The following is a 24,480-nucleotide window of genomic DNA, read 5'->3' as shown; positions in this document are numbered from 1 at the left end:
TTTATTTAAATTAAATATTATAATTACTAATTATGTCAGTTATATTATTTGATATGTTTTATTAAATTAATAAAATTGAATGTTTATTTAAAGTTTTAATATTTAAAATGTTGAAAATTTGTTGTAAATTTCAATTTATAAAAAATTACATCTAATAAGAATATTTCCAGAAATGTGTTTGTTAGAATTTACCGGTGAAAATGATAATTGTTAAATAATGTTAAAATTATTAATGTAATGATATTAGCATAAATTATTTAACATCCCAAATATTTGATAAATATTTATTAAAATGAATTACTTCATAATATGTTAAGCATAATTAATTGATATATTAATTTTGCTAAATTTATTAATTTATCATTTAATATATTGCAAATTTTCTTTTTTTTCTCTTTCATTTACAACATATTTTGTGATATTTTATGTAATTTGTAAGTATAAAATAATTTCTAAAATAATTGTAATTGGCAACATTCTTTTATTATTATTATTGATAATAAATATCAAAGCAAAATCTTTTTTTTTTTTCAAATCTTTCATTGTACTTTAAAATTTTAAAGGAAAAAAAACAAAATTATACAATTAATAATTAATTTTACCATCAAAAAAAAAAAAGAAACATGCATAATTGAGATACGACTATTTAAAAATTTAACGATTTAAAATTTCCAATACCTTTCCTAGTAATTACTTTTGATCGTTCGTTTCTTGTTAAAGTAAGCCAATATTTTAGTTATCCTATAAAATATACGAATATATCGTTATTAAAATAATTATAAAATGGAAACAATTAGGGAATGTGAAACAATGATTGTATTAATTATTTTTCACAAACATCAAAGCTTACAATTATACAATAATTAATTTGCTTCCAAAAAATAATAACCAAATAATATCGCTGAGAATTCCCATGATAGTCTTTCCATTTCTTTTATTCAAATCCATTTAATATTCGATCATTATAGTAATTTTTGTATATTTAATATATCGTCTAGGTTATTTAATTATAATATACCAATTTTTGATTATAGTATTTAACAACGATCAAAAAATTAACTTTTGTAAAATTTAATAATTTTGATATTTTGAACAATTGTAGGATAGTGAATGAATTCACCATCCTGATGAAACAATGTATCTAGAGTTAATTAATTAATTGATGGATCAAAAATTAATCCTTTTCCATATTAGAAATTTTTGGTATCATCTGAAAAACTATTGAAAATTGGAAGAGAATTGATGCTAGTTGATGATTTTTAAGTAGATGAAGATGAAAGCAATTTTAATTAATTTACTCGATCAAATGCAAACAAACTTCCTTTTCTTTTAGAACCTTTTTTTTTAGAATTATAATTAGGTTTTTAATATTAATTAAAAGATCTCTTTCACAAACAATTTTAGTATCTTCATCATAACTATGAATGTTGTTTGTCATTCCTATCAATGTGATATTAATCAATTGTCAATGTTTGAAGAATAATTGCAATAATTATGCACCGCATCAGCTTCATGACTAATGTATTACCTATCTGGACTACTGATTGACGATCTGTCTGTCAAATACACATTCGATCAGGTTTATATACATCATTTTAAATTGAATTTTTAATAGTAATCCTTTCTTATTTAGAGCACTAAAAATATTTGAATAGCAGGAAATCGCACTCCTTATTATGCGAAGTTTTTTCATTTTTTTAGGAAATTAAATTCAATTTTCCAGTGAGAACATGAACTTTTACAATTTACATCTGTTGAGTAATTGGTAGAAGAGATTTTTTTTTATCCAGACAAATATACTTGTACAAACAGTAATAACAACAAAAACAAAACAAAAATCAATAATTACCGGTTCATTTTACGTGCCCCGTCAGTTTCACACACATCTCCAAATTTTGCATTTACATAATTAACCAATTAATTGATTTAGATTGACTTATTTCACCATTCCTAGTCAAACCAATCGTAATTTTATTATCATAGCTGTTAAGTCAACAACTGATTATATCCAAACAACAATTTATGACATAATAAGTATTCTAGTTTCAACTATTAACATAAACGTACTAAGCATCACAATAATTCATTTAATAGATCCATTTGTTTAGAACAAAATTACTTGATGAACTACGACAGAATGATCATTACTCGCCGAAGCGAGTTCCCAAATATGATTATTTACATCACCATCACCTAACCATGATCCTTCTTTTGGGCGAAACCTGAAGAAAATGAAAAAAAGGAAAAAACTTTTCAAATAATGAAATTTCTTCATGAAGCTAATTCTTCGCGGACAAAGTCAAATAATAATAATTCAGTTTTCATTTGATACACATATTTTAATTAATCCTAATAGTTCATTTGGCTCTATTTTAATTCCAGGATTATAATTGTTATGAATTAATACTTCCTTTTTTTCTTTAATAATAATGACAAAGTACCTCAGCCTGTTTATCGTTTCTGAATGAGCCAACCACCGCTTCATGCAGTTATCACTACTATTGATGTCATCTTGGTCCAAGTTCCACTTTTCAATTTCGATTTCCCCATTTTCAAAACCAACGGCCAAAATGTAATGTCTGAAATTCAACAGTACATCGTAACTTCTGTAACCATCGTGAATTGATTGCTTGTATTATTCACAATAACTTATTCAAATTTAAAAAGGCGTGTAAAGTTATAGGATAATCGAACGATTGCAGTGAATTGGAAAAAGAGAAAAAATATGCACTTGTTCCATAATTTTGGTACAAAATCTACTGCCGTAACAGCATGCAAATGTTTCCTTTCTGCAACAAGCTGAATGTCATTCCCATCAAAACGCCAAAGACATAACTGCAAATTTTCAAACAGATTTAGAATTTAATACTGGATTTTGAATTTAATCAGCTAGAAGTGATATTATTGTTACAAAATTGCTCAAATTACAAAACTGTTACAAAATTGTTCAACATATTACCTTCTTATCTCTTGCTCCAGTCACAAAATATTTATCATCTGGAGTCCATGCACAACACCAGATGATACGAGAATGCACTTTACTGTACTTCTGCTCCGACGTTAACAAAATTTTAAAATCAAAAGGATCTGAAAGAAGTAACAGTCACATTTTTCAAATTTCAGAGCTTGAATTTAACAATTTCTTGGTCAAATTCGTGTGTTTATTTTCACATAATCAAGGGCTAAAAATTACAGGCTGAGTGACAACAAGCCGTGTATTTGTGTATTTGTACAAAATACTGATAACTGAGCTTTGGAAAAGCTTGGTGACCACTGTTTTATTTTTCCAATGCGTTGCCTTATTCAACTACTTGACTTCTTTCGTCGGTTATTCCTAATTTATTTAGAAACAAACATGGTATTTGTTAAGAAAACTATTTAATACCTTGCGAAGAGCGGGCCGAAATAGCAAAAGTCCTATCACGGGAAACAGAAAGAAGAAAAGAATCACTGTTTGAGAAGGCTAATTGTACTACAGTAAGCTTATGGCATTGTAGTTCGCATCGACGTCTCCACTCCTTATTGTCCCATATGATGATGATGGCACTTTCAGCACGACTTGCCTAGAATAACTGTAATTTGTCTCATCTTAAAATCTGGTAAATTTGAAAATCTCAGTAAAACTGTGGAATTTTTCTCAAATATTCAGATCCAAAATAAACAAGAGCAAAATTTCATCACGGAAAATCACTCTCTACAGATTTCTAAAAACTTGTTAAATTCCATCCCAACTAATACTTGTTTAAAATTAAAGAACGCAATAATTTTAAATCTGATAATATGGAAGAATTCACCAACTTTGCATGCACTTGCAATGAGTGTACCGGAATGATTTGATGCAACCGTAAATACTTCATATCCATGCCCATATAATTTGTGAATTTCTGGCCACAGTGTATCTTGCATTAAGCATTCCTCAACAGGCACTCCTGAACCTCAATGTTAAATATTGAAGTGATCTGCCCACAAAACTCAGAGATTCACTACTGCTAAAACATTAACTCACTAACTACCCAGAAAGCTTTGAAGGAATTTATATAACAAACACTGAAAAAACTAACCTTCTATGAAACCATCATTATGATTCATAGTATCACCAGTTGCCAAATTTTCATTACCTTGAATATTTACAGAATCGGTAATCTTATTTGATAAACCTAACGCTGGGATGGCTGCATTATGTCCGGCAATTTGCGTGGGATCCGGAAACAGCTGTAAAATGTCTTTAATACATGAATGAAACAACCTTTCCAGAACCTTCGATCAGTATTTATTTTTTGACTTTGAGGAGAAGGTTTAAAACCACAATTTAGATTAACGAAGTAGAACTAGTTCCATATTAATTCATACTACAAATCTGAATAACTCAAAAAGCACCTTTTGGCAATCATAGTTTGAAACAATCTTTAGCATTTCAACGAAGTTACGTGGGGCAGCGAAAACACGGAGGATTTTTTCATCGGCGCCCGAAACAAAGCAACTGCTGGAACCAGTAAGTAAATTCAGGCGTATAAGAAAAGAAAAATGACTTTACAAGCTTTCATAACTTCACAAATTGCACGGTATCCAAACATATACCTTGAGAGAGATGCGATGCTTGTCAAGTCATAACCATGCACCTGTGGTCGAGCAATTTCACTTATTACACCCTACAAGTTTTGAATCATTTTACTTTCATTCATTTCTGATTCGATCAACGAATTCGTGATTTTATTTCGATAAGAAAATTTTTGAAAAAATTTCACAAGATCTTTAAAACTTTCTCGCAAATGATTTAAAATTCCTTAAACACTAACAACGCAATATGCGGTTCCCTCGAAGCCAGCTCCGAAAAATATCAATTCAAAATGTACAACATGATTATGATTGGCTTTTTAGGTCTGTGAAAAACTTGTATATATGCTAATTAAAATAAATGAACAAACATAGTTGACGGAAGGAGCATAACAACGAGTTGTTTGATCATATGAACAGGATAACAAGTAGCTTCCAGTAGGATCCCAAGTGATATCTCTAACTTGTCCAGAATGTCCACCGAAAGTTGAAACGCTTTTCCAGTGGTTGCTTTCTTCCTTTAAATATGTATTTTGTATTTCGTTTTTCGAATTAAGAAATTAAAAAAAATCAAAAATTAAAAAATTAAACCTCTTTAAAAATTCAAGCTTTGAAAATGTTAGATTTTTGCAAACTAACTTTTTCTACCCGCCATGAGCAAAAACCACCAAAAAATGAATAAGCAAGGATTGTGTAACCATCAGGAGAAAAACAAGCCCCAAAAAAACCGACTGCTTGTCCACCAACGTCACCTACACGTACCTGAATAAACTTAAATTTTACAACTACAAATATGATCCAACGTATTCAATCAAAGCAGATTATTTTAACGAAATTGTTTTAAAATGGATTACAGTGAATGGGAATTTCAGCAAATTTAACTACTAATTTCATTCTACATCTGTCCTTTCATCTTTCATCTAAACATCACATACATATGAATTAAATTCATTAGAAAAAATAATATTCGAACCCAAGAAATCATTTTTGAATATAAAATTAACATACAGAATCGAACCATAATCCATCAGCAGTTTCGGATGGTTCCCATATGATTACTGTTTTATCGTTCGATGCACTTAACAGTTGTAGCTTGCTTAAATGCCATTCCACTGAATAGATCCAATCTTCATGGGCGTTTAAAATACCTTGAAGAGTGACGTTTATCGTATAAGTGAGAGCTAAAAATACAATATAATATTTTCTTTATATCTTTTTTGCTCGAGTTTCCCTTATTAATAATATAATATTTGAAACCTTCATAAAAATTTATGTCTTTCTGCCTTTATTTCAATTAAGCTCTTCACTATCAATATATGCTAACGTATTTTAAGATATCATCTTGTCAGTTCCGTATTTGATATCCTTCTAAGATGATATTTAACAAAAGTGAACAAGAACAAAAACCTGTTCGGAATTTATTGCTTTTGGAACTATTTAAAATGAAAAAAACCTTGAGTTTTTTCATTAAATAATGTAAATTGAGCTTTTAATTGAGTATCGTTTTCAGTACACACTTCATTGCCTTGCAAGAGATCAAAACGCCAAATACGAATGCTTTCCTGCCCACCACTTGCTAACCAAATATCATTTCCATACACTAAAGAGCGGAAAAAATAAAGCATGATTATGCACTTTACTACCGACAAAAATTAAAACAAAATAGAATATGAGAAATACTATAAAGTTCGGAAAAAGTAATTCGTAAACGTTAGGCAATTTTTTCCGGCTGGACCACTCTTCCTAACAATTTCTGGAAGATTAGGAGCAAGTACGGCAAAAAAAAAACAACAAAAATAAAAAACAACAAAAATATTCTGCATTATCTTGGATATTAAGTATACAGTTTATTAAAATGCGGGATTTTAGGATCTTAAGTCCTTTTTTCAGTAGTGTCTGGTACCACTCAAGCTTGTTTCTAACAAAGACAAATGAAATGAAATATGCAGAAACTGAAATAAAATAAGTTTAATTTTACTTCAATTGATACAATCACTTCTACAAGGAAGAAAAAACGAATAAAATCTCACCTCGGATATCGATGCTCGAAATCCAATCAGTATGTCCTTGAAGAGTTACGGCTTTTCGTAGCTGTGAAGACTAAAAAGATAAAAAAAAGAAAGAGCATGTCAGGTATAAATATATTAACGCCAATTATTTGAACTAAACTATCAAAAAATCCAATAATTAATTAGGAATATGAAGATAAACTTACAATAAAAGCAAATTTGGCACAAATAACTTCAACATTATTGCTTGTTGTCCCCAAAATGAACAATATATCATCTGCAAAAGTACTTATGGTCACAACAGAAATACAATACTAAAGGTTTTTGAAAAACAAGACAAAATATTTTAACATTCCAACAAAAGTGACAATTAAAATAATTATCAAATCAGATGAGAAAGGAAGTGAGAGGTAACTTTTTTGTTCCTAATCGTAATAGCTCATTATTATTTTATCAAAATCATTCAACAATAACGATATTATGTAACAAAATCAAGCATAACTTCTTATCCACCTCCTTTATCTTAATAAATTGACTTACGCCGAACATGAACAATATAATTACCATTTGAAATAATATGAACAGCAACAGAAACAATGAAAGCAGGTTGAAATATGATCCTTTCATAGCTTTGCTTTTCTACTCCCTCCAAAGATACTCTATCGACAATAATCTGTTCAGCAACCAATGAACCATCCGGAATAGCATAAATCACAACAGTAATATCCTTATTTGTTTCGCTAAACACTGCACCAGCACAACAATTTACAGGACGTCCAGTTGCTGCATTTCCTAAAATTTCAAAATGATTTTTACATCTTCTAAAAAGTCAAAAGCCAATTGCAAATATTGATTATTAATAATGGAAAAGTGTCATAATCATCTCGAATGTTTGCTTATATTAATTATATCAAAGTTGTAAAGAAAATTAAAAAGAAAAGAAAGATTTATGCCATACCAATATTATTGATTAACTTTGCAACAACTACTCGGCTTGATATTCGTACTGCCCAGAGACGAACAGTTCCATCTGCTGCTCCTGTTAAGAGATAATCCAAACCAAAAGCTAAAAATTCCGCATTTGTACCAAACAAATAAAATATTTACTGAATCCTACATGTTTTATGAAAAAATAAAAATAAATTACGTCAGTAAATGATCTAATTAACATGATAAATACTCAATTATCTGATAAGATAAAAATAAATTGAATAAGATCGAGAAGATAACAGAATTTCAATTAAATTTATCGATTCAAATGCTTTTTTTAGTCAGTATTTTTTTTAGTCTTAATTTGAAATTAAGTTTTTAATTCTTATACAAAGTAGGATATTTTCATGATAGTCAAATGGCTTACCGTTGGGATGATGATACCATGAAACAAATCTCAAACAAGTTATCGGAAAATCATGAGCTTTCACTACATTTTTTATAGCTACGCATCGATTATTTTGCTGAAAAAAAACAAGTTCTTTTTTGTAGTAGCTATTGATTTAAAAACAATCAGCTATACCTATCAGAACGGTAATTAATGACCAATTATGATAATTAAAGAAGCTTTTAACCAATAAATTAATAACCAATTAATAACTCGAGGAAGTTCTTCAGCAATAAATTAATAACCAAAGTATTAGAACTAATATTAGAAAATTACTATCCAAAGACAAACTATTAATAAGTTAACACTTGTCGAGGTTACTAGTCTAAAATTTGAGGAATACGAATATGCTTTTCCAACTAAAAAAAGAAAACTTCCTCAAGAACTAAGGTTATTACAAAGCTAACGCTTATACAAAAATCACAACCAAAGTTCAATCACTGATGGAATTTATACAAGAAGTGATATAACAATTAGCTATTAAAAGATTCATTTGAAGTCGTGAATCGTTCTTGAATACTTACTTAAACTTTCAGTTTATAAATCAGCCTTCATTTCTTGAATTTCGAGTTATCGTCTAATGCTAGCAGGAAATGATAGGAAGAAAGACAGGAAGGGAATAATCTGGCAAAATTTGTTTCGGGAAAATGGAGAAATCTTCAGATCAATCATCTCTTCGTCAAATTAAAAGGGATAGAGAAAAGAAGAATGTATAATATCGTTACCTTTGGGACCACAAAACAAATATTGCCTGCAGAAGCAAACGCTACCACATTGATAACTTTGGACCAGGCCAAGCATTTCGTAAATTTCTGGCATCCACAACCTATAAAAGTTGTGTCGGTCCTGCACCCAGACACTTCTTTACCATCTACATCCGGTTCCAGCGAGCAGTTGTTCATATTTTCTGGATTGCCACATAATACGGTTAACATATCTTCCTTTTGTCCGATATACATAAACATAAACACCCATCCCTTTCTCTCAGAATATTCTTCTTGTTTATGATGCCACGAATCCGCTAATTATAGGAGACAACTCTCTTTCTGGATTACATCTACTCATCCGATTTCATCCTACACCTCAACAAAATCCTCCTAGCACCGTAAAACTATTCTTCTTTCATTCTCACACCTGTTGTATCCAGGTGCCATATTTACTCGTTTCTTCTTATATCGTTACCACTCCCCAAAAAAATTGGACAGAAAAAAAAAAAAAAACTTTCAAGGCCAGAAAAAGAAGAAATGACTTTAAAAACGAAATATGGGAAGGATCATTTAATGCGTGTGCAACAGTAATAAGTGAGACTAAGATGAAAAGCATTATTTATTCCAGAAATTTCATCGTAAAAACAGAAACTATTATAACAACAGGGTTAACGAAGTCGACGGGCTTCCCTTTCTGCTTCCAGTAATGTTAGAATGTCACCCTCTCGAACTGGTCCCTTTACGTTACGAATAATTGAGCGATTTGAAGGATCATCGATGAAGTCAACAAGTACCTGCAACTTGCATCATCTCGAAATTATAAGTTAATAAATAACATTAGGTTAAATTCACACCAATGTAGAACACTAAACTGACAGACTCTACAAAGACGTTTAATAATCAAATGACGGCGAAAAGACAAGTAGACAATATTGCACAAATGATGAAAAAAAAGAGATAAAGAGAAACATCAAGTGAAAAAATTCTCTGTTTTAAATAACTTTGTAGAAATATAATGCTTTCAAAAGAGACTACTTAATTACGCATAATCTACCGTTGCAATATTCATATCTTGAAAACTTAATAAGTAAAAGACAGCAGACAAGAATTCAAAGCTGAACGCTAAATTCCGAAACATGTGCTAGAATTTAATACCTTTTCTGTAATCTTTTATTTCCTTCAAACCATTTACATTCTACTTTAATGATTGAATACATATTCTTCAATTCTTGTCATCCCATATATATTCTTTATTTCATATCTCATACATCTCCTAAGCTTATCCACCAATTAGAATTATCATGTAGTCATCCATTAATAAATAACAAGATTATTAAACCTGTGTACATTGCCCTTGTGAACCGGTACGTCCAAGAATCTTCGTTACTTTTGCCAACTTCACTGGTTTATCCATTGTACAACAATGCAAGCTAGTCTACAAATACATTTGCAAGCAAATAAACCATTAAACAAGGAAATGCAATCACTGATAAAATCGATTATTTCTTTCACTATAAAATCGAATTTGTATAAATTAACGATATTTTTAGAATGCAAACATCCTCTTGCTTATCTCTCACTCCCTTCCTCGCACACTCTCTCTTCTCTAGAAGCACAACAAATCATGTACATGAAAAATACATTACAAAGATCGAATCATCATGTCAAAACTTTTCAATACATTAGCCGCCGGATGTTTTTTTCTTTTACCATGGGATAATGTCTCTTCAATTTTAGCTTTCACTTCTGACAACTTTATACAAATCTCACCCTGACCCACCAGAAAACCAACACGCAAGCACCTCCAACCGTCAAAGGAACAGAAGAAACAGCAAACCTAAACCAAAATCAATGACAGTGGTCCGTTAAACGGTGAGTCCCAGGCCAGTGCAAATGTCCATCCCAACCGCCCACTTACTCCATCCGAGTTAATTTCCAGACTACCACGTAAAAGTAAACCTTAGAGGATTTATCCTTGTATTTGATATGACAAAAGACTTGAATGTTCCAAATGCATCACAATAGTAGCATGAAATTCCAATCCCAGAGGAACTAACTGTTTCCACTAGTTTTAGCCTCCCTTCTTCACTTACGCAGTATTATCTTTTTATGAATGCCTTAATTCACTTTTGTGTGGATGTTGAAAATAATTCATACGAAAGTTTATACATATGGAAGTATACAACAACTTTGCAGATTGGTTTTATGCAATGCAAAATTAATGAGATCGATCTTTTGCCCATCCTTATCAATCGTCATCTTCATTACTGCTCTCATCACTTTCCGATTTGAGGTCCTAAAACTGATTGATTTACTTTACTTTCTATTTTTAAGTCAATGAATTCAATAACTGTTCCGGAAATGAGGATAGGACGACTTTTAGAAATCAAAGAAATAATTACCACTTTCCTCCAAAAAATAACTAAATGATTAATTTGTTTCTTCAAGAATTCATTAATCGAATAATTTGGAAACTGAGAAATTATTTGATCCGGCCAAAAAACAAATAATTAAATAAATGCTTTGTCCCAAATACTGATCGTAAATTTATCTAAACAACTCAACTTATCCCACCACATTTGCCACTCAAATTGCTAGATGGTAGTGAATGTTAAGCTAACGAATATGTAAAGTGAGATGAACAATTAGCTTGCTCATCTCATTTTTGTGTAATCATCAATTAGAAAATGGTCGACTTAGTAAATTGTGCCAACCACTGATTGGTGCGAACTAACAAACCTTCTCTTCCTTATCCTTCTTTGATTCGTTGCTGCTGTCTGTATCACTAATATATTCCTTTGATTTCGGCTTCGAATGCAGTTTCACGGGCGAACTAAAACCAATTTCCAAGCAAAAATGTATCAAAGACATGCAAGCATACAAGTACATACATATTTACACGATCGTGTTCTCATTTTTCCATGCTAATATATATATATATATATATATATATATATATATATATACTTGAAACCTTCGAGCAAGCGACTTTGAGGGAAAAAAATCTCGAAAACCGAAATTCAAAGGCCCACTGGTAAAGCATTTGGAAATTGACAAACATAAAAATTGTCTGTCCTAATAACTTTTAAATGTAATTTTAGCATAAATATGCTGAAATTTTTCACTATGTTAAAATAAGTGACCTGCCTACCTTGGTTTTGGCTTTTTTACTTTCTTAGTTAGACTTGTTGATGCGGTTGAAGATGCAGGTCCTCCATTTGCCATATATTCTTTCATCTCGCGAGCATATCTTTCTTTATCTTCTTTCGCTCTTTCCTCATATTTCTAAAGAAAAATTAAACCCAAGTTATCATTGAAAAGAACCAACCACTCGAAATTTAAATCCATAAAGCATGTCGAAAAATATGGAACCTTCTTAGTTTCCTCGTCAATTTCTTTCCACATTTTGCCAGCCTTTTGGGCTGCCTCCGTCACAGAGACTCCTTCCTTCTTAAAACTTGAGTAATTTTCACCAAACCAAATGAAATACGCTGACTGAGGTTTCTTCGGAGCATTTGGATCTTTTTTCTTTTTTTCACGCTTAGCAGCTTTTGTAGATTTTGATAAATCCTACAAAAATTCGTTAGTTGAAATAATTACTTCCTGCAGATTCGCCTGCTATTGCCTTATATAATTGAGAGTGAAAAATGAAATAGAACATTCCGGAATCCCAGTAGATCGTAATCTATTAAAGATAAAAATCCTTTTCCTTCTATCCATACGGCTAAACTTTTTCGCAGTGACCTAATAGGAGGCATAATATTTATTTAGTCCGAGTGCAAAAAATTGACTTCTGCGTTAAAAAGAGAGATGAAGAGAGTTCATTAAAACTCAGATAAATTTATTTTGCTCCAAACTATTTAATATTAAAGAAGGAGCAATTTCTACCTTTTTCTTAGATTTTGGAGATTTCTTTTGTTTGTGATCACCAGAACCACCTTCCGATGATTGAGCAGAATCACTGTCGTATTCTTCATCTGGTTCACTTCCTGATTCTTCTGTTGAACTTCGTTTTCTCTTCAAATCTTCCTCGAGATCATAATCATCTAAAAAATTATGGCAAATGCTAAATGAAGCTAAGTAAAGAAATACTATATTAAATTAAGAATCAGCTTGGTAGTCACTATTTCAGTATCGTTTTCGGAAGCTATTTGCGCCACAATCAGAAGTGTATTATACATTCGTAGTATATGAAGCACGCTTCACGATACCTAAACTATATTACACCCAACTGAAACATGAACTAAAAATTTTAGCAACAAGCAAAACCACTGACGATCTTCACTGTCGGTTTCATCATCGCTTTCTGCTGCTTCTTTATTTCTTGCTTCTTGCTTCAGCGTCTCTTTGTACGGATCCAACTCTTCGTCACTATCAGCAAGATTTTCTGCATACGTTGGTTTATCCTAGAAATCATTTCAACAATCGCTAAAATCTTCAAACGATAACGGATTATGTCGAAAAATCAAAAAGTTTTTGAAATCGGATCCTCGAAGTGATGCAACAATAACAAACCAGTCGCTTCGCATTTTTGATTCTCAAGTGTTTGTTGTTAACAAAGTCGAACAGACGATTATATTCTTCTCTGAAATGATAAAAAGATCATAAATATGCATATATAAACTATGTATACACATGTGATAGATGCACAAAGACATAGAATGTGTACGGAGCTATTAAATGACGAACTTTTCAACACTGTTGAAAATGAGCAAACTGCCGCCTTTCATCTCAATTTCGAAATCAAAAGAACGAGTGGATACATCAGATCGGGCAAAATTAACGCAACTTATCTGCAAATTATTTATATTAAAACATGATGGCATTAGGTTAAAGTTTAACAAAAAATTTAGATTGTTGACAATTTATTTTCTGAAAAAAATTCACTTAAAGCCAGAGGGTTTCATTTTCGACTTCCACAACTGGAAAAAAAGATTAGAAATTTTTTTGTACAGAAAATTGCACAAAAATTCTTTTTGTACAGAAATTTGCACAAAAATTTTTTGTACAGAAATTTCGCACGTATAACTCAGATTAAAAAAAAAAAAAATTATAAGCACCTCTTCGAAACGAATGTACATCGGCGGTTTGTGAACATAAACAAACCCCTTTTCCAATGGATACAAAAACCCTGAAGCTTGCTTGTGAGCACACATGACTGCTGGAGTTCCAGAGTGCCTGTATAAATAAGTAGTTTTCAAATTACGCCATATTTTTCGTACAATGTCTGTGAACTGCAAAAACATGAATAAAAGTAAGAATCGACGTACCCAACAAAGCTTCCGGGAACGGTAATTTTCATATCAACCATAACCCGAAATATCTTTGATACAACTTCAAAGACAGTCCCGCTCATTCGTTTTTCCAGTTTCCCCTTGTACTGCTCTTTTAGCTGCTCACTGAAAAGATTAATGAAATTATATTCCTGCAATCTTGTTGGGAGCTAGCATATCAACAACACATCCAATTATTGGGAAACTTACGATGTAAGACCTAAGTCCAAATCAACCTCTTCGTCTTTCGAGAATTCAAGAACCAAAAAGTGATAGCGAGTTTGACCTTGGCGAATCGGTGGATTCAAGCTGATCTTAAATGTGGAAATTAAAAATTCAAAAATATAAATAACATACGATATTACATGCACAAAATGCTGAATCTTTTTTGACTAAAAAACAATAATTCAAAAAAAAGAGCGGAATAATTGAAAAATTACCACGAAATACATATGGCGTCCATCTTTGTGAGGCAATAAAAATAGCCTCATTATTGTACGAATCGGAATTTTGTAATCATATGTTTTACCATGCAACGACAAATAATTCTGATAGACTTTAATATCGTATCGACCACTGCAAATATTTAAATTGGAGATTTTAAAATAAACTGAAGATTTGAAATTTTTCGTAAAAATAATTCCTTTCATATATCAATATAGTTCCTAAATCCTATTTTCTCGAGTTCTGAAAGCAAATTAAATTTCATTACCGAGGTGTTGTGCAGAGAATCTGTTGTAAAATCGCTACCGGTTGATCTGTTTCCGTTTCAATTCCAGCATATTGCATTACAGCACGTCGGAATTCCTGCAAAAAGGATTTTCTCTTCACTAGAAATGAAAATGCAAAACATAAAACAAAAAAGATCTTACTTTGCAACGGAAAAAGAAGTTCCGAACTATCTTAAGGAGATTAGTCGTATGAAACATGTGACACAAATTTGACTAAATAAAGCAAAGAAAAGTACCTCCACTGGGTCAACATCTTCATCAGCGTCTGGATCGGTTGGGATATGAAAACGCATTTCCATCAGTGATACAGAACAATCATCATTTTGATGGAATTCCAAAGCTGCTTCACTTTTTCCAGCCGTACAATTACTTACAGTGTTAAGTGGGATTTCGAAGCATGGCTTATCATCCACTTCAAATTCGAGTACTTGACCTGCAACAAGTTTGAATCAAACTGAAATGGCGCACTGAAAGAAACTGCCATGTGAAATTCAGAAAAAAGGAAACAAAGAGACCGAAGACGCTAAAAAAATCCAAGATAAAAAAAAAATATGCGAAGACAAAATTTACCCTTCACTTCCGCTCTTCCATAATTCCAACCTTTGATACATTGCTCAACTTGCTCAACACCAATACTCCACCTATCAAGGGCAAATTTTTTAATTTCTTCGAAGTCCTATAAAACAAGAAATCATACAGTAAGTGATATGAAAATACAAAAAAGGAAGGCTGAATAGAAAAAGCGAATATTATTCTTAGAATGAATATCTTTGCTAGTAAAGAACAGATTTGTTGCAACCTTTTCAGAGAATCCACCAAAACGATGACGAATTCCCGAAGATAGGCATATTCGTATACCAGGTTTATTTCCAACTCGCATCCAGTCTATTTTATTAATTTCTGATGAATCAATTGTTTGCAATCGGTTATTTCTGGTATTTTTAAAATTTATTTGTGAATCGCCCAATTTAATGCGTCCCTGATGCTGTAAAAAGCACTCAGTAAAAAGGAATCTGATGAAATCATCAAAATTTTAACTTCTCAGATTTTCGATATCCAACCAAACCCAACTTTTTGGAAACCGAAATTACATAAATAACTGGTGTGAAAGCTTCTTTTTAAAACTGACAATAAATTAATTTTTTCCTTATTTCCTGTACGGCAGTTATTATAGTAACCTGGTTCAAAAACTATGTACATTTAATCCTAGTGTTATATTTACCAAGTTCTATTGCTAAAATTACTTGATAGAGGCAAACTATTCACTATGTTCAAACACAACCGTTACCTAATTGGAGCTCTTCAAGTGCTATAATTACCTAACTCAATCTTTACACAACGGCATAGTTTTCCTTAATTTCTTGAATTTCTTTGAGCTTTTTTTCTTCACATCATATTATGTCTGCATTTCTGCTTCATCTATACAATACTTATCCTATCCCAATACTTGTACATACCTTTTAACAATCAATTACTCGTCAAATTATATTAAAGAAAATGATTACCATTATGCCCATATGCTCTTGATATACATTGTTGTATTCCAGTTCTGTCATATTAATTTTTAAAAATGGAAGATTTAGCAGCGGAATACTGAAAAAAATTTAATATAAATCATGTGTCGGTCACATAAAATTGAAATTCCTTCATTTTCTTCTTAACGTCCGTAATATAACAAATCAAATATTAGGGAAGAATTGAAGATAATAAAATGCAGAAATAACGCATCATCAAAAAATCCTTAATTAATGATCGAAAAAGAACAATTTGATCTTTGACATTATAAAATACTTGGAAGCAAAACAAAAATAAAAAAAAATTGTGCACAATTATTTCAAGAAATTTTAGAAGCGAAAAAGAAACAAGCAAACAGGTAAACAAAACGAATAATTCTAGAAAAAGATTTTAAAAAAAGAAAATGAGAAATCTGAATATGAAACCCATAATTATGATTAACAAGGAAGGCAGAAGGAAAATTTTATCACGCTTAATGATTAGAATGAATTATGATAGCCTATCATTCTGTATTAAAATGATCGAATAACGAAAAATAAATTGGCAAGGTAATAATTTCGGTAAATAGAGAATAATATATTAACAATATATTAGGCACGTATTAGGCGCATCTTAGATATAATGACCTAGTAAAATGACCTAATAGCATATTTTGAAAAGAAAAATAAATTGGCAAGGTAATAATTTAGGTAAATAGAGAGAAACAAATGAGAGAAAAAAATATGCACAGTAAACATCAAATAAACAGATTAATAGATAAATACATATGAATATTAGTACACAAATAAGTATGTAAACAAGTCAATATAAACAGGATATGTAAACAAAACATGGTGTTTACATAAAAGTAACTATTACTTACATATTTACTGTACAGGTAAAGTAACTACTACCTGATTACTTACTGCATAAAGATCGTTAAATAACCTGTTAGAAAGCTAAACAATCAAAATAATTCTTTTTTCTGTCCTTAATATTTCGCTATCCTATTCTAAAACACTCTCTTTTTCTTTGCACTTAAATTACTGGCAAATTTCAGTTTCCGCCACACTCTTCCATATCCTTTCATTTATCCCTTTTCTTTTCCCTCTTACGATACTTAATTTTCCACTATCTTTTGCATTCATTTTCTAACCACTCCTCCCACTATTTTCTTTTTCCTGCCGTCTTAGAAAAAGAGTGAGAAAAAGAAGAAGCGGGAAATTTCAAGCTGATGGAATCATACAAAATAGGCCGTGGATCGCTACGAAAACGGTCGTTTCGTGGATTGAAACATCTCTGACACCCGTTACATCGCTTGATTTCCCGGGAGATTTCCGAGGCTGAGTTTCTCACACTGTCATGGTAGCATAATTCATATCTCTGATACAACCGTACCCCATTACTGCGCATGCGGGAGGTTCCCAAAGTAGTCAGTAGATTCCGTATATTCGACGAAGAAATCACGACAACCACCAAATTAGCTATTCTCATAAAGTGTTACCACTAACTTGAAGATTTTCCTTATTATAACGATCCATAATTCCTACTTAAAATAAAAGGGAAAAGAAGAACCAACATCTTGCATATTTAACCATAGGTATATATATGAAGGAATCGCGGCAGCCTTTCTGATGGATTACAAGATACACTTGTGATCATCTGCTTTTTCTTTTTTGAACAGAAATCAATAAAAATGTGCAATGATTAAAAACTAATAATGTACAATCATTACTTCTTTAATATGTCAAATGGTATTGTTATACAAATATTATGCGGTAAACCATTTGTTGGTGAACTGTTTCTGAAAACCGTCAGAAACTCATTAAAAGAAAAAAAGAAAAATAAAAACGAAAAAGCAGGCAAAACTTATCTAAGGCATAATATTTCCCTAACCATAAGTGATATAAATTGTAAAGAAGGCGGAGGAATTATGCAGAAATACATTGGCAGATTCTCAATTTCTATAAAATAATTTGTTCCTTTTGGTTATTCCCTGCGAAGAATTACATTTATATACCTAAAATCTGTGGGTGGCGCTACCGAAAAATTACAGAAGTACTGAGCTAAACTAATGATCATTTGTGGCCGCTTAAGATGAGTGAAGGAATTAATGAAACAATTGCTCGCATTGCATTTGTTAACAGTCAAAAAATATCTTCAAGAGTTATAATTTCAATTTCAATTTTCAACCTCATTTTAAAATTACACGATTGTAAACCACTAAGTTCTTAAAATCCATTCAAATCACACCAAATACATACTGTTTAGCGACCATAAAAATTCCATAAGATCACAGACCAAAAACGATCACAGATTAAAAACAAAGTTACACCAACTCCATTTTGTTGCTATGAAATTATCGAAGTGTACTTTTTTACCAGCGCTGATTTTGCGGGCATATTACTATTTCAAAGATAACATTTAGTTATTGCCTCAGTAAGAGAGACTTCTTAATGTCTGTTTCTCGACAGCTGACTTTAATTACGTCTCTTCCTTTAAAAATTCGATTCTTGAAAGAAGAGAGGTAATTAAAATTTCATCAACTTTTCAGGCTAAGCAAAACTTTTATGAAAAGGTTTGCATGATGTTATTTCAGCCATTTTTCAGCGCTCAAAATCTGATCAAGTATGACCATTTTGCGTGACTTTTGCTTGATTCTTTTCACCGGTATTTGTTTCTGGAGACTGAATTGGTACACCATAAATGTTGTGCAGGTCGCGCGCTGCATCACCCGTATCACCCATTGCTAGAATTCCCGATGCAAACCCATCTCGTAGCTCCGTTAATCGTTTATCCACCTGAAAAACAATACATACAAAGATCTAACTCCAGATTATCAGAAGCAAGCCATCTTTCCCAGATGCAAATCATGAAAATAGTCTGGCATTCCCAAGGAAACTTTGGGATTTTCGGTCATTCTTGTGAGTTGAAAATTTATCTAATAGGCTTGTAAGGGTCAAGATAACCTTTCATAAGTTTATCGTTCCTGAACTTGTTTTTCTTAACTTTTAAGAGGAAGGTAATCACCAAAATTTCAGGGAAATAAGCATATTTCTATCACTGCTACTACTAACCTATTCAATATAAAATGTCCAGTTAACTTCTCCTTCAAAAAATATTCAAAATTCTTACTATGGATAACATCTCATCGAACTGTTCCGGTGTTGGTTCGTGTTCTGAAGTAGATGGTACATCGGTAAGCGGCTTTCGCTCCAAACTCTGACAAAAGAAAAGATTTATTGGGAAAGATACAAGAAAAGTCCATTAGGCTTTGGTTCATTGGTATATATGTATGTAATTTATTTGGTTCTCTTTCGAAAAATTGGAGAAAAAATAAAAAATTGGAACTGCTGCGATATGCTAACGAACCAAACATTCATATAGTATTACTGAATCGAAAGTTAAGATTAAAAAATGGGAGTGGAAAAAGACATACAAGGACATCGTTCATGAAATCATCCCCGAAGGGATCAAGGCCAAATTTATCTTTCTCTTTTTTCTCTCCTGCTACTATTTTTTTTCTTTCATCTGCACGTGGATCAAATTCGTCATCGAATAAATCTTCCATTTTATCCAATTGCAAATTTTCTAAACGTCTTCCGACCTAAACCTTTCAAATCATTTAATATAATGAATGAAATTAGAAACTGTACAATGTTAGGGGACATGAACGATGACGTCATTAACTTGCACGGCCTATTTTTGTTTTAAAACTCGAGTATGTATGACCTTAAAACCTCGCTTAAGAACGATCTTTGTAAAGATGATGTGCCTCATAACAAAATACAATTTGTCCCAGTAAAATATCATTTGGAAGTAACGATCCTGCCAAAATCAAATAATTTCTAATCAGGTGAACAAAATTTGCTTGTCAGTGGTTTTTTAATGAAATAAAATAGTTTACTTATGAGATAAAATCCCAATTCTGAGACAATTTTCTTTAATCCAAATAATTCATTCTGGAACTATTCGATCCTATTTCAACAACTTTGTTGATTAGGATAATGCATCCCAATTTTACTTTAATTACGCTAGAAAGAATTGAATAGAAATGAATTCCTTGCTGATAAAACATCACTTTCCTTCCAAGGGCTTATTTATCCAAGCAGTTAATGGGAAACATACTATAATGAAGCTGCTGCAAAAAACAAAAATAAAAGGAAAAAGGAACCACGAAAGTTTCATAAATTTTGTCAACGATATACAGCCCAAGACTGCCAAAGCTTTCATTGAGATATTTTCTTGATGATAGGCTCGATTTATTCATTTAGATTTAGCAAATCATTAATATTCTAAACTAAACAGGCTCACAGTATCAAATGTCCAGCGATTTATCTAATCAGTTGTTGATCAGGGTTCGGAAACGAAATTTTGAAATTCAAAAAGAATTAGTTTGAACCGAACTTGTGGGATATTTGCAGTGGGATCACTTGTATTCACAGTGTTCGCATGATGTCTCCGTGGGATAGCTGGCGGTGGAACAATTGCGGGTATTTTTTCGTCCATTATAGTTGGAGTGATTCCAGGAGGTGGCTCACGAGGCATCGGTGAAGTTGGTAGAGGTGGTACAGAATCCTCCTAACAACTAACTTCGTTAAACAAAAGGATTTATGCTAAATTTCAAAAAGGATTTGAAAGAAACTTTCTTGGAAATTCGAATTAACTACTGTTCTGATACAATTCTTCTAGAATGCTAATGAAACGTGTATTAAAGATTGAACAACAAGGAACCTTCTTGTTTTGCTGCGTGTAAAGCTTCTCCTTCAGCTCATTATTTTCTTGTTCCAGCTCTGCTATTCGCTTCCTCAACATAATCAACTGTTTTTATTTTCCAAATCTCGTCCATTTCTTTCCAGAAATTTCTGAAAGGAAGTGTAAAAAAAAGTGGCAAACGAACACATGTCATGTCAATACATAGATCAGACGATATATTCCGGCTAAAACATTTGAAAATTTATGAATTATCGAAGCATTAGGTCCGATGAAATAAACAACCAAATCACTCACACTATTTAATATCCAGTCGAAATTATTAAACAATTTTACCTGATATGCAAGATCGAAAGCTTCACCGACAGTAAGAGTTATCTGCTCTGCCAATTTCTCACTTAGAAAAACGAAACAATCATGTCTAGAGGATTCGGACTTGGCGATAAATGAAAAAACCCTCTTATCCTGTAATATAGATACTGATTTTTATTTCGCACAGAGGAGAAACAAAAAATACATTGCTTACCACATCGAGATGTCATGCAAAATGTAGGAATATATCAACTATTAACACTGATTAATTTTCAATGAATTTACTTAACTTGATAATGGTTTTACTCGATAGCTGTTTTTTTGGAACAGAACAACACAAACATAAACAAAATCAATTTCCAACATCTACCCTGCCAGCATATAAGGCTAAAAAAAGGACCTGCTTGTCATCGGCACAAAATGAGATTCGATGGAGGGGATATTTGAATAAAATCATTTTTGTCTTTGTTTCGATAACTGTTAAGCCATCTACATTGATTTGCAAATCCACCTTCTTAAGCTTTGCACCCGAATGTCCCGTAACTCCTCGACTTACCTGAATCATTTTGAGGACATTAGAAGGATACACGATATAGTCTTGTTAATCCCTGAATTTCGCTTTTGGTTCAAGCTAATGCAATAAAAGTTAAGAGTCCTGCCCAGTATGAACGTGGAAAAAGTAAAACTTATTCCTGGTAGTATCGGTCTTACTGTATTTCCTTTTTTTTCTGACATTTGAGAATAGTCTTCAGTGTCATTTTTTAAATCCGAATTATGACCAAAAATCAAAGTTCTGGAGTTTGTAGCAAATATTTCGGCAAATGACATTAGTTAAAAAATCTTAAAAATTACTCCATAATTTCCACTACTTTTCCGGAAATGATTTTGAAGGACTGGGAAGTTAAAGCTTCCTCAAAAGTAGTGAAAAATAGAGGGAAGATAAAAACGGAAGAAATAAAGGTTTACAGAAAGAATTATTACTTGTAGTTGAAATCGAATAGCATGAATAGCATTCCGAATGACATGCGTTCCTTTTGGCTCCGATACTTCCGCAAAACCAAGCATTTTTACGGAATATTCCACACGACCATTTAACAATACGTCTACAACAGTGGAACATTAAAACATATTTCTTTAACCAGCAATATTTTAATATTGAATAAATCCCATGAAACTCAAATCATTAAACCGACAAACCAGGTGGATGTATCCATTTGGATGAAGTACCACCAGCATATCTAGCTCCGTTTGTATGATTTGATGAACTAGCAATGCCAAATGATTGAGAACCAAGGGAACGTTTTATCGTATTATAAATTTCCTTTCCTTTTGATGTCATTTAATATCTGCAAATGTATATTAGTAAATCAAATGCAATTTATACATTGACAAAAAGGAACAGTCGCTACAAACGATGGCGCATGGATAAAAAGAGAAACCTTATTAAATAATGAAGTCGTCGAAAATTTTATGAAACAATAAATCTTAGTAGGATAAATTACTTAAGAAAACAGTGAACTATTTGCTGGAACATTCAGCACAACGCATCATTTACTATTAATTTTATGGCATATCAAACTTGGATGTTAAAAAAGCACGGTTAAAAGTTAGTTGCCTTAGTGTAACTAGCAATGTCAGTTCATTTGTTCAACCATATATATACAACTTTCAACAAACCGTAAGATGAATCGTTAATGCAAAAAAAAAAAAAAAAACTAGTGAAAAGTTTTAAAAGATAATAAAAATGACACTTTAAAAATGAATAAAAAACGAAGCACGAATTGTCCAATACACCGATGGAAAAATCATCCAAAAGCAGTCAGGTTTTATCCGCTAAAAATAATATGAGTAAAAAAAGTGAACGGATTAATATTTGTTAATAATCCCGGGAAACATTCGCTCAAATAGAATGAAAAACATAAAAATCAAATGTTGACAAATCCTACAAATATTTTGCATCAAATTATCCCAGTTACATATACATTGTTGTTTACATCTGTGCGAAGCTAACGGAATTTAGCCGACATAATGTGGAGAGCAAAGATAAATTTAATGAAAATATTTGTAAACCACCTTGAATTCTAGTCGCCATGTACAGTTAATATGGGAGTATGTAAAGATACGTCAAATAAACAGGTACACAAGAGGATTATCAGTGGTTTCAGAGTGATTGTATCACCATTAACCACCGTTCTCAGTTTGTTATTTAATCCAACTCTTCTTGAAACAATTCAATGTTATAACTTCGATTTATTTACAACAATAGAATTATTTCATCTTCATAATTTTATTTTCATCGTTCTCAATCTGTTACTTCACGAATTACTTTTGTTTCATGTACAGCTAAATCGATAAATAATTCGAACTGGATTTAGCCGAAAAGTTGAGAGAATGAGATGAAAAGAGGAAAGTTTTCGTCCCGAAATTATTTCATCTTTATAATCTTTCTCTAGAAATAAAGAGCACATCACCTTTCATTAATAAACCCGCAAAATGAATTCAACAATAGCTTCAAGACAAATAATTTATGTAGAGAATGAGATGAAAAGAGGAAAGTTTTCGTCCCGAAATTATTTCATCTTTATAATCTTTCTCTAGAAATAAAGATCACATCACCTTTCATTAATAAACCCGCAAAATGAATTCAACAATAGCTTCAAGACAAATAATTTATGTTTTATACCTATTGATGAAATATTTCAATTGTTTATTATTCATTTCAAACATTTTTGTCTGAGATGGAAGAAAGTATCCATTCTTACTTATCAAAACCTTCAAACCATACACTATTCAGTCTAATAATACAATACAATAATATTACTATGAAAACTCGAAAGAGACACTTCACTTTTAATAAGTATCCATTCCTACTTATCAAAAAATCCAAACGACATACAATTCAATAATTTCATTATGAAAACCCAAAGAGATATTCCATTTTTAATATAACTCTGAGAATTTTCCTCACAATTTCTAGAAAATAATATATTGATTAAGTAATAAATCATATCTCACTATTAGCAATTTATCATCTATTAATCCAAAAATAAATATACGATGCGCACTATCCTACCTAATTAAGATCGCATTGATGTCTCAGTTCACTTCATTACTATAGTCATATTCACATCCTTTACTCTATCTGCCATCATTGTCAACCTTCTCTACCTTCACCTCATTAATCCTAGATCATACATATCATTGAGAAATCACTCCTCCACGTCTCTCATTTCATAAGCAAACAATATCATACATTTATATATATATATATATATATATATATATATATATATATATATATATATATAT

At 31.5% G+C, this 24,480-nt stretch overlaps 6 protein-coding genes across 6 annotated transcripts in view; 1 reads left to right on the top strand and 5 right to left on the bottom strand.

Moving 5' to 3' along the window:
• The window catches only part of LOAG_15068 (hypothetical protein), a gene marked incomplete at both ends in the record, with an annotated part of 1,217 nt that extends 1,003 nt beyond the window's left edge, over positions 1-214 (top strand). The window contains one exon of the mRNA XM_020448892.1: positions 171-214. Within this exon, the coding sequence (XP_020300992.1) occupies positions 171-214 (44 nt within the window). The remainder of the gene's footprint in view (positions 1-170) is intronic.
• A 1,634-nt stretch (positions 215-1,848) lies between these two features.
• On the bottom strand, positions 1,849-8,900 carry LOAG_04349 (hypothetical protein; the record flags this gene model as incomplete). Its single annotated transcript, XM_003139886.2, has 19 exons — positions 1,849-2,222; positions 2,442-2,579; positions 2,732-2,835; positions 2,960-3,087; positions 3,386-3,563; positions 3,799-3,929; positions 4,062-4,212; positions 4,378-4,483; positions 4,579-4,649; positions 4,926-5,072; positions 5,194-5,316; positions 5,563-5,735; positions 6,008-6,154; positions 6,585-6,654; positions 6,770-6,840; positions 7,104-7,355; positions 7,522-7,629; positions 7,921-8,017; positions 8,667-8,900. The coding sequence occupies 19 exons, from the start codon at positions 8,898-8,900 to the stop codon at positions 2,105-2,107; spliced, it is 2,547 nt and encodes an 848-aa protein (XP_003139934.1). The 3' UTR covers positions 1,849-2,104.
• A 359-nt stretch (positions 8,901-9,259) lies between these two features.
• LOAG_04348 (30S ribosomal protein S28e) lies at positions 9,260-10,369 on the bottom strand. Its single transcript, XM_003139885.2, has 2 exons — positions 9,988-10,369; positions 9,260-9,442 (listed from the first exon to the last, which is right to left on the bottom strand). The coding sequence occupies exons 1-2, from the start codon at positions 10,060-10,062 to the stop codon at positions 9,317-9,319; spliced, it is 201 nt and encodes a 66-aa protein (XP_003139933.1). The 5' UTR covers positions 10,063-10,369; the 3' UTR covers positions 9,260-9,316.
• A 435-nt stretch (positions 10,370-10,804) lies between these two features.
• On the bottom strand, positions 10,805-16,208 carry LOAG_04347 (structure-specific recognition protein 1; the record flags this gene model as incomplete). Its single annotated transcript, XM_020446573.1, has 17 exons — positions 10,805-10,944; positions 11,388-11,481; positions 11,800-11,933; positions 12,021-12,218; positions 12,537-12,694; positions 12,925-13,054; positions 13,164-13,233; positions 13,338-13,441; positions 13,709-13,826; positions 13,919-14,047; positions 14,132-14,235; positions 14,362-14,497; positions 14,634-14,728; positions 14,889-15,085; positions 15,223-15,328; positions 15,452-15,637; positions 16,158-16,208. 17 exons carry the CDS (start codon positions 16,206-16,208, stop codon positions 10,897-10,899), a joined length of 2,058 nt encoding a protein of 685 aa, XP_020303108.1. The 3' UTR covers positions 10,805-10,896.
• Positions 16,209-17,185: 977 nt separating this feature from the next.
• On the bottom strand, positions 17,186-17,768 carry LOAG_18069 (hypothetical protein). The gene has a single exon (XM_020450740.1). It carries the CDS (start codon positions 17,638-17,640, stop codon positions 17,314-17,316), a length of 327 nt encoding a protein of 108 aa, XP_020305545.1. The 5' UTR covers positions 17,641-17,768; the 3' UTR covers positions 17,186-17,313.
• A 1,002-nt stretch (positions 17,769-18,770) lies between these two features.
• LOAG_04346 (hypothetical protein) lies at positions 18,771-22,510 on the bottom strand (the record flags this gene model as incomplete). The annotated part of the gene is made up of 9 exons (XM_003139883.1): positions 18,771-18,947; positions 19,282-19,368; positions 19,586-19,753; positions 20,554-20,727; positions 20,881-20,967; positions 21,196-21,324; positions 21,572-21,727; positions 22,153-22,274; positions 22,369-22,510. The coding sequence occupies 9 exons, from the start codon at positions 22,508-22,510 to the stop codon at positions 18,771-18,773; spliced, it is 1,242 nt and encodes a 413-aa protein (XP_003139931.1).
• Between the last annotated feature and the right edge of the window lie 1,970 nt (positions 22,511-24,480).

Source organism: Loa loa (genome assembly GCF_000183805.2).
Source record: "Loa loa unplaced genomic scaffold supercont3.187, whole genome shotgun sequence".
In the NCBI taxonomy this organism is placed as follows: Eukaryota; Metazoa; Nematoda; class Chromadorea; order Rhabditida; family Onchocercidae; genus Loa; species Loa loa.
Note: the sequence above shows the minus strand (reverse complement) of the source record. Positions and strands in the feature narration are given on the sequence as shown.

Coding starts and splice junctions, on each gene's coding strand:
- LOAG_18069 (XM_020450740.1), bottom strand. CDS start 17,640: ATGAGAATAGCTAATTTGGTGGTTGTCGTGATTTCTTCGTCGAATATA.
- LOAG_04348 (XM_003139885.2), bottom strand. CDS start 10,062: ATGGATAAACCAGTGAAGTTGGCAAAAGTAACGAAGATTCTTGGACGT. Junction 9,443..9,987: donor CACAAGGGCAATGTACACAG/GTTTAATAATCT, acceptor TGCAAGTTGCAG/GTACTTGTTGACTTCATCGA.